At 41.5% G+C, this 10,325-nt stretch overlaps 1 protein-coding gene across 1 annotated transcript; it reads right to left on the reverse strand.

Annotated features, from left to right (window-relative positions):
- Positions 1 to 383: 383 nt before the first annotated feature.
- Positions 384 to 9,334, reverse strand: LYPD6B (LY6/PLAUR domain containing 6B; the record flags this gene model as incomplete). Its single annotated transcript, XM_080690154.1, has 4 exons — positions 384 to 548; positions 2,797 to 2,927; positions 6,614 to 6,712; positions 9,187 to 9,334. The coding sequence occupies 4 exons, from the start codon at positions 9,332 to 9,334 to the stop codon at positions 384 to 386; spliced, it is 543 nt and encodes a 180-aa protein (XP_080546280.1).
- Between the last annotated feature and the right edge of the window lie 991 nt (positions 9,335 to 10,325).

A 10,325-nucleotide genomic window follows, 5' to 3' on the forward strand; every position in this document is an offset into this window, starting at 1 on the left:
CTGACCCAGCAGCCTCTGAGGGAGTCAATGAGATCAAGAAGTCCTTCCAGCTGAAGGCCTGGTCTAGTTGGGACTAGCAAGGCTTCTGTAACCCATCAAGGATACTGGCAGAATCGTCCCTGAAGAATTTATAGAACGCAGCTCCTTTTGACCAGGAAGCCTGGAAGTTCGGCAGTTCTCTCCATCCTTACCAAGTTCATCCCCATTCTCAGTGCTGTGACTGCATGCAGGAGCATTTCAGCAAAACAATCCACTGGCTTCTGCTTTGGGGTCCAAAGTGCCTTCTTTGTCAGGATTGGTCTTCATCCCAAAGTCCACCATTTGCATTGGTTTTGCCTTGTGCTTTGGAGGATTGGCCTCTGCCTCTCCTAGGAGTGGTGGCATCATAGCAACGGAAGCATGAAGACCCAAGCAAACGCCAGCAGGCAGGGCACGGGGGCACTGCTGCCGGATGTTCTCTGAGCATGCATCACAGCGAAGACAGCATTTGTGTGGTTGGTGGGCAGCTCAACGTTGCAGATCATTCCTTCACAGCAAGACCTACACTCCTGTTAAAGCAGAGAGGGAAAGGGCAAATAATAGGAAGAGGAACGGGTGAAACATAGAAAAACAAAAGGTTTTTTAGGCTCAAGGCAAACTAAGATTTAGTTATCCAGTCTATGCAACAGTAGGCTTTAGGGTACCTTTCCTCCTGCAATGGATGGGAAGAGAAAGACCACCTTGAGAGTCTTTTCATCTCAACTACTATTCATCTACTTCAAAGCCAAGCATAAACCAGGCAAAGAAGAGGAAGGGAAGTTGAATCAGACTGCTTGATGGACCCACCAAACCTTCTAAAGTTTTTTTGTTTTTAAAGCACTGAAACTAAAGTAAAAGCTAGGAGCCTTTTGGATTAGTCATTGATTTTCATTCTCAGTCTTACTTGTTAGGGGAAAATAATGACTCTCTATTATCTGTGTTCACATCAGATTCCTATCATTACTGCCACAATGGTTTACTAAGTATGCTTGGTGTGTTTTAGAAAAAAATTCTGCTTTAGAATTGGTGAAAAGAGAAAAAAATTAAAATTAATTCTGAATGTGTACCCTAAAAAATGCTGGGTCCCTAACAACACAAGGGGTTTTCAGGAGGAAGCAATCTCCTATCATAGTACCAATGCATTGCCAACACAATTCCTTGGCCTGAAATGCTCAGTCATTCATTGAGGCTTTCAGGATGACCAGGTAACATGAAGATGTCAAACTCTAAAGCGTCTATGTCAGGGGTCCTCACCTCTGACTGCACATCAAACTCACCTTTGGGGAATTTTTAAACATCTTGGTGCCCTGGACCTCCACAGGAGGTTTTGTTTGAATTTCTCTGGGGTGCTCCCCTCCCAGCCCACCCACATACCCAGTAATAGCCACCCAGGTGACCTTTGCACATCTGAAGGTAACTGTCATTTTTGTCAGAACCATTTCCTGTGCTGACAGACTAAATCAAATTCTAAAGCCTCATAGAATTAATATACTTTTAAGTAATTTTTTTCTCACACATTTTAAGATACCAGACAAATAAAAGAGTAAAATGTTCATTTAGAATCACAAAACGAGCTGGGCATGGTGGCGCACACTTGCAATCATCGCGCTTGGGAGGTGGAGGCAGGAGGATCACGCAGGTTCAAAACCAACCTCTCTGGTTTAAGAGACCCTGTTTCCAGATTTTAAAAAAATATAAAAATAGGTCTGGGAGTGTAGCCTGGAGGTAGAAGGGTTCCATCCCCAGTACTACCAAAACACACACACACACACACACACACACACACACACACACACGCACACGCACAAAATGAGGAAATTAAAGAGATCAATTAACCCAAACTGAGGCTAATCTTTCAATCTTTCAGACTCTCACTTTCTCCTCTGAGCAGATGAGACAAAGCTTCCTTGCCAAAATATGCCACTATTTTCCTCTTTCTGTCTCCTCCTTCTCCTTCTTCTCCTTTTTCTCCTCCTCCTCCTCCTCCTCCTCCTCCTCCTCCTCCTCCTCCTTCTCCTCCTCCTCTTCCTCCTCCTCCTCTTCTTCTTCTTCTTCTTCTTCTTCTTCTTCTTCTTCTTCTTCTTCTTCTTCTTCTTCTTCTTCTTCTTCTTCCTTCTTCTCTCTCTCTCTCTCTCTCTCTCTCTCTCTCTCTCTCTCTCTCTCGTATTGCTGAGGATTAAACTCAGGAGAATTCTAATTTTGAGCTACACCCCCATCCCTGTTTTGTTTTTTATTTGGAAACAGGATCTCACTAAGTTGCTGAGGACCTTACTAAGTTGCTGAGGCTGCATGAAAACCTATGGTCCTCCTATTTCAGCCTACTAGGATTAAAGGCATGTAACACTGTGCCAGATTCCTCTTTCTATCTTCAAATTTCCGGCACAGTGTTCTTGATGATTCCTGGCCATACAAACAAATAAATAACACATGATCTGCATTCTGTAGTGTGTGTCAGTTTCTTAGACGGTCTACTCTTGGGCCACCAGAGTTTGCTTCAGACCATTCATTCATCCAAAGGCTGAGTCTTAGGGTATAGCTCTGGAATCTAGAAATATCATTTATTTTAAGTAACAGTATGTCTTATCGGAGGACAGAAAGTTTTCATCTTCTGTTTGGCCTCTATTGTCTCTATGTCCGCACCACAAAAAAATCTTTCCTCATAGAATAAACACGTCCAGCAGGTTGCTTCTTTCCTGCTTCTTCCATGATGCATAAATTCCCATCACCAGCACAAAATCTTAGTACCTTTTACATGCACATGACACACATGATCTTTACCGTATGTTCAGAATCCTGGCTATGGCGGCAGCCAACAAAATGACATTCATTTTTGGAGGCACACTTTTTGGTGATGGATGTACTTCTTCCATGGTTGGTAAAGTGATGAACTGTCAAACAATATTGGGTATCTAGGTCAAAGAAAATAAAAGACAAGGAAGGAAATTTCATTTTTACATCGAGAAAGAAGAGAGCTCTCAACAATCACTCCAACCAGAAATGACTAACATTCAAAAAGGGCCTTGGGATTTTGGTGACACGTTTAATAGCAGTGCACCGTAGTGTTTCTAGGTGGTATTTTTGCCAAAACATCAGCTTTTGAAGCACACATGTCTGTTTTGGAAATGAATATAAATGGGTACCATCCTTTGGTGTCAGATAAAGCTGAGCAAAAAATTAGTAGAAGCTTTTTCATCAGAACCTTGGGTCTGCTCACTGAATATTCAAGTGTTTATGTCTCTGCCCTCCACCCACCGGAAGCACATATGCTAGGACTTTAAACTAAGATGACAGTTTTGAGTGTAAAACACAGTGGGTCAGGATACTTGTTGCCGCATCACTCAACGGGCAATTCTGGTAGGCCATGTGACAAATGGGAGTTCAAGTATGGTGTTCCCCATCACACATCAAGATCATCTTAGTTACCTCATTTCTATACAATATTCTCCGTAGGGCTTTATTTACAATATTTTTTATTACATAGGGCTCTTCCAAGAAAGTGATTCCATTTACTATACTAAAACATTCTGTTTCAGTTCTGTGTCTCTTCTGTAGCTACTGAAGGCCAGGGGAATGCTTCGTAGTATAATCATCAGTGACCACAACAGCAATGGGGGCTACTGGACTAAAGTTGAGAAGTCTTGGTTTAGGGAACTGCCTCTGTCACAAGTGAGTAAGTCATGTTAAATGCTTTGAGCTAATTTTATTTTTAGTGAAGTGATGAGAGTAAATGCACCGGCATTTCTTTGGGGTTCTTGGCAGCTTCATCTAATGTTAGCAATTGCAAACAGATACTGGGTGTGAACCATCAGCTGTGCACCTTTCCACTGTGTTCACTCATCCAATCCTTACTGTAAGCCTTACGGTGACCCTCAGTTTACAGACAAAGAAACTGAGGCACAGGTTTTTGCCCTCAGTCACATGAGTAGAAAAGTCGCATAGTGAAAGGTCGCAGAGGGAGAAAGATCACATAGGTGCAAAGTAGGATTGCGTTCCAACACAGGCAGTTTCCTAGGGTTTGTGTTCTTAACCACTCTCACATAATTATTATTATGCATGCTCCTTTCTCCCCTAGCTCCCTTTCTCTTGTTTCTGGCCTCCATGATGTGAGAACAATGCTTTGTCCTCTCCTTCTCTTCGCTTCCTACCGCCACCATGCCCTGAGATCCATGGTCCCAGTCTCACATGGACTGAACCCCAAACCCTAAGCAAATAAGTCTTCCTCTAAGTTATGTGATCAGATCTATTAGATTATAGTTGTGAGATGCTTACTAAGACAAAGGATGACCTCCAGATCCAAACAAAAAGGAAGGACTCAATGTTTTGGAGAAGGCTTTCCATGTATACCCCAAACAAAGAAGAATCGGGAACTAGGAGCCACTTGCGTTCATATAGATTATCACATGTGCAAAACTCAGTCTTAACAAGTCAATACTTAAGCCAGGGTAAATAAAACAAAAAAACATCATTCTTGTTGGATCCTGTTACACAGAGAACCTTTTTTAACAATGTCAGCAGACCACAGAAGTGAAGCTGTAAGGAGAAAAGGAAACAAGAGATGGCTAAGAATAGCTGCAGGCCTCCTTGCCCCAAGCAATGGTTGACTATCACTCCCATACATAATGACAGAGTGAAATGTAAGAAATTACACTCTAAGTTATAATTCTAGGTGGTTGGTATCTTTGGGACTTGACTGGCATATAGTCAAGAATGAGCTGCATGTCATGCTGGAATCTAGGATCATTCTGTGCTGATCTCTGCAAGAAGGAGCTTCTCGGGGCAGCATGGCAGAGCTGACTCTCCTACCCTTCTTGTCTCTGACATTGGAAAGCTTTCTTTTTTTGTATGTCCATGCTTGAACAGAAATACAATTCTAAAATCTAGAAACATCCAGGCATGCATGTTAAAATGGCTTTGGTTAATGAACAACTGTTATGATTTGAATATGGAATGTCTCCCAGAAAAGCTCCTGTGTTGGCAGTGCAGCAATATCTAGAGGTGAAATAACTGAATTAGGATTCTGACCTCATCAGTGGATTAACCCACAGGTGGAGTAATAATTGGAATGGTCTCACTGTGTGGTAACCATAGGCAGGTGCAACATGGCTGGAGGAGGAGATTCACTGGGAATGTGGCCTTGAGTACTCTAGCTGCCCCTACCTGATTCTTGTCCCTCTACCTCCGGAAACCCTTCTACCTACGGGCTATACGCCAAGATATATATATATATATATAGTTTGGAAACAGGGTCTCTTAAGCCAGCGAGGCTGGCTTCAGCCCTGCGCGATCCTCCTGTCTCCACCTCCCAAGCACGGGGATTACAAGCATGCGCCACCACACCCGGCTCTAATTGGTTTTTAAGTTCCAAATCTTCACTGGGCATGGTGGCACACACTTGTAATCCCCGTGCTTGGGAGGCTGAGACAGGAGGATTGCTCAGGTTCAAAGCCAGCCTCATCTGGTTTAAGAGACCCTATTTCCAAATAAAATATAAAATAGGTCTGGGAGTATAGCCCAGAGGTAGAAGGCCCCTGGGTTTCATCCCCCAATACCACCACCAAAAAAAAAAAAAAAAAAAAAAACCAAATCGTCTATTAGCACACTCTGTTTGCTTTACTTCTCAGTTTATATATTTTAGGCCATCCAACTTCCTGCAGCCTCTATTTCTAACAACCTGGTCAGTCTCCATCTTCTGCCTGCAGACAGTGATCATTCCCATTTGGTGTCTCCTACCCTTGTCCTCAACCATCCTCCTTCCACACAGTGACACAAATAGTATTGTGTACATCCTAGTTTAACATTCTACTGCCTTCCCATCCCATGAACAATGAGACCCACACCATCAGCATAAGAGAAGCCTGGATGTCCTGTTTCCATATCTCCATCTCCCATCCTCTCTCCATCTCCCACTACACTAGTGTAGCCAGTCTCCTTTGCATTCACTGAAGAGGCTAGGGCAAATCTTGCCCCATGAAGCCTTTGTACAGCTGTTTCCTCTTCCAGGCATTACAGGGTTTTTCAGTCATTCAGATCTTAGTTCTAATGTATTCTCAGAGAAGATTTCTCTGACTACATAGTTAAAGGCATCCATTCATTGCCAATAAATATTTACTGAGTGCCTGATATGAGCCAGGCTCTGGGGGCATATCAGTGAACTAAGCAAACTAAAAGGATACTCAAACATTTGTTAAATGAATAAACGATTTCCTGAGCATCAGTGTATCTCAAGAGTATAGAAATCTTCCTTTGCTTTAAACCAGCAAGTATGACTTTTCTAGGATAGCATCAAGAATTTCCGAAATTGTTAGAATGCCTTAGTCAACATTGTGGTCTATCTGTTCTCTGGGGTAAATACTACTTAAGAAATTCTTCTTGAAAGCACACACAATTGCATATTGAAGCTAGACTGCCAGTTTCCAAGTCCTCTCAGGATAATCTGATATCTAGGTAGGCCCTTAGAAGAAATCATTGACACCTGTAGAACATCGGCCCATTGGATGCTAATCTATTAACAAGACTCTCTTCTCCAGACAAGTCAGAAGGGACCTAAGAGAAGTAAAATCAGATCACCAGAGTCTTCCAAATTTGGCACACTTACTTTGTGGACACCATTTGTCTTCTGCCCATCGATTGCAGTTATAATTATCTCCAGCATTTTCACAGGTAAAACACTTGAAGCTGTTTGGAAATGGGGTAGCTTTAAAGAAAAATACACAGTGAAACAATAAAGTTTTTTTTTTTAAAAAGATACAAATGTTAGACCGCCAGTATGGCACAAAATCAGCAACTTTTGTTAGATGAAACAAACCTTAGAAGGCATTAGTCTTAGAATTTCTATTTCTGGGAAACTGGGTTCACCCATCAGGTTTTGGAGTATTTGTTCCCTTAAAAAATATTTCTTCAGTGAATTCCTGTTATAGCGTAGTGAAAATAATTTTTTTTTTTTGGTGGTACTGGGGGTGGAACCCAGAGGCTTTCTACCTCCGGGCTATACTCCCAGACCTATTTGACATTTTATTTGGAAACAGGGTCTCACTAAGTTGCTGAGAGCCTCACTAAGTAGTTGAGGCTAGCTTCGAACCTGCGGGATCCTCCTGTCTCAGCCTCCCAAGCGCAGGGATTACAAACGTGCGCCACCACGCCCAGCGTGAAAACAATTTCACAAGCCACTTTAAAAGATCCATGATATCATTCTATTATCATTCATAATTGGGGGATAAGTGGAGGTTGAGGACAGTAGAGGATTCATGTACTATTCCTAAAAAGAGCTATAGCCTAGATTAACCTGAGCTTGAATTTTACCCTTCAAGCTAATTAGTATATAATTTTTCAACTTTTAACATACAGTAATATTTATAACAATAACAATGAAGATCTCCATGACTTGCAGGGGTGTTCTGAGAATTCAAGGAGAAGTTAAAAGGAAAATACCTAGCAGGGCCCTGACGCATCAAATCATACGAGTTTCCATCCACATATACTCCGTTACAGCTACATTTACCCTCAAACAAGTAATCGCACTTGCTATATGTCAACTGTCACAGGATTAACCCTTGACTGGGAATGGAATATTTAACATAATGATGATAGTAATTCTTAAACCCTTACACACAGGCCAAACAATTATAGAAAAGAGAAGTTTTGAGTTGCTGACAGTGTGCATTGAGAATGACTAGTATGTTCTTTTAGTCTTTATGCCTTTTATCTCATTATTTTAATAGGAAATAGAAAAAATATAATAATCAGGCATTGCTGCAGAGGACCTGGCTAAAAATTTTAATTCTTCCAGTTTTAGAAAATGAAACAAAGGTCAAGGTGAACCCTAAGCTATCCTAGTAACCAGAGATTGGACTGAAAAGTAGAAAGGAGTGAGTATTTCACATACAGGGAAGGCCATATACTGCTACATTAAACACAAACAAAAATATCAGAATTTCGAGGACATGAAATTAAATACTGCAAGTACATTTTAGTTTCTATGCATGAAAGTACATAAATGGGCAAATAAAAAATAATGGCATCCATTTTCACCTATTAAATCTGTACGGTTTAAAAATAGTAATAGTCAATGCTATTGTACTAAACTTTAAAAATGGAATTTGTAGATAATTTAGGGTCCATTAAAAACTATGTGACACACATTAAGGTATGAGTGTACAGTCATTAACAATGTAGGAATGTATAATTAGTGACAGTTCAAGGTGTGTGCAGCATGTATTCGTATACCAAGGCAGGAAATGGGAGAGAGCTGTGACTGAGTGTCCTATATAACAAAGAAAACACAGAGTCAAGAACATTTAGGACTGGGATTAACTCAGTGGTCCTCACATCTGGCTGTGCATCAAGGGTAACAGGAGAGCTTTTAAAAACAGAAGATGGGGAAGAGAAAGAAAAGGGGAAACATCCCACAGCTAGCCCTCTTGTTTATTTAGTCTCTAAAGAAGTGATTTGGGGATGTGTCATTTTAAAGCCTTTCATCAGGTATTCTCATGTATACAAATAATTTTTAGTAGAAATTTCCCCTTATAAAGCATATCAGAAAAGCTTTACTTCTCTGAAGAGAAAATGAAGGGGTGATGATTTATATGCACACAGAGACTCATATAGTCATATGCATTAAGATATATTAGCATATATTATCCTGTAGAAAACATAAACCACTTTTTAGGGTCTATTTTTATTAGTGAGAAAGTTGAGTTCCATGTAACCTTTGCTAGTAGTGACTATGCATAACAATAAGGAAAATCCAGGTTATATTCTCCTTCAAAGTTCAAATATTCTAATATTTTCAAAATCATTGATGGTTGCTTGAAAGAATTAGTATATCATATATGCAGTGACTTCCTGCAGTCAATATAATTCTTCAATGAAGAGATGAACAAAAAACCCTGAATTTTCTCTACCAAGCACCTATTAAAAAGTGTTCAAAAGAGTTTGTTTTAAACAAGAAGAATATTAAGACTTCATCAAGAAGCCAAATCGTTTTAAAGAAATGGAGAAATTTTCTGTCACTATCCTCTTCTCTACAGAAGTGAGGCCATTCTGTTTTATTCTAGATGTAAACCAAACACTCCAGAAAAAGGTCAAATGACGACAGATGAAAGGAGGCTTGAAATGGACCCTGATCCCCACCCACCCCCATCATGAACTAGGAGGGCAACTGCTACTTACGGTCGAGAGGGGGCCTCACGTTGTAGAAGTTGATGTTCTTGGCAAATGCCCAATGTTCTGAGAAGATGAAGATCTGGACCACAGCCACAGCTAGCGTGTGACACAGCAGCAGCATCCTGACCTCATGGATTGGGCAGGCCAAATGCATATGTCTATAATGGAAACACACACCGGTTCAGTTTATGTGTCTTTTACCCCTTAAAAGAAGTATGTTTTTTTCTTCTGCAAAATGAATATGAGCTCCATTATCCAGATATATTCAGCCATCTACCTGGTATGTTGGGCCAACACCTCCAAGTAAATGCCATTCCATCAGATGAAGTTAGGTAATTACTGCCTCCTACTGGTCTGGCCTCTACAGCAGGCAGCTCGGGTTTCAGCTGGAGCCCCAGGGGCCTTTCAGGTGCAGAAAGAACAGTCAGCAGCACTGGCCAGGCTGCGCCCACTCCATCCCTCCATGCCCAAAGATGGCTGGCTGCCTCTTCCTAAATCAGCCACAGTTCCAGGCACATCCTACTGAAGCCACAGGACCACCCAGCTGTCCATTCCTTTCCCTGAGTAAACATTGACGCTTGATACATTTTGTAACTCTTCAAAAACCTGGAAGAAACCATGAAAGTGGTGGCAGTGAACAGTATAATGAGTAAAAGGACAATGAGTCTGAGAAATAAAATCTCTGCTGGATCCCAGAGTGCACTTGGAAAAGAGAAATGAGTACCATTGAAATCTCAGCCCCACTGTCTTCTGCCACCCTGGATTCACACTGGATTCAAGGAGAAGCTGCCAGGGTTTCGAGGAAACAGAATATAAGTTGTTTGAAAACCATATCATGTTATTCCTGGCCCACAAATACAACCCTCTGCTTTCACAGACTTTGAGTAGGCAGGGATGAAATCCAGGGAAACAGCAGACATCACAGCACCGAGCAGAAGATACGACATCTAGACCCCATATGTTCTGCCCTTCAGAAGCCAACCCGGCGGTAAGGAAAGAGTATCAGTACTGATACGTTCTCTTTGACGAGGGAGGGGTGTGGGAAACAGAAAAAGAGGGAGCTTGGGGTCCAAAGGCTTCAGCCCAGGCGCTGGCTCTGCTGCTATGAGCAGCTTGAGCCTGGGCGAGCTCTTTAAACGCTATCA

Source organism: Muscardinus avellanarius (genome assembly GCF_963383645.1).
Source record: "Muscardinus avellanarius genome assembly, chromosome: 2".
Lineage (NCBI taxonomy): Eukaryota > Metazoa > Chordata > Mammalia > Rodentia > Gliridae > Muscardinus > Muscardinus avellanarius.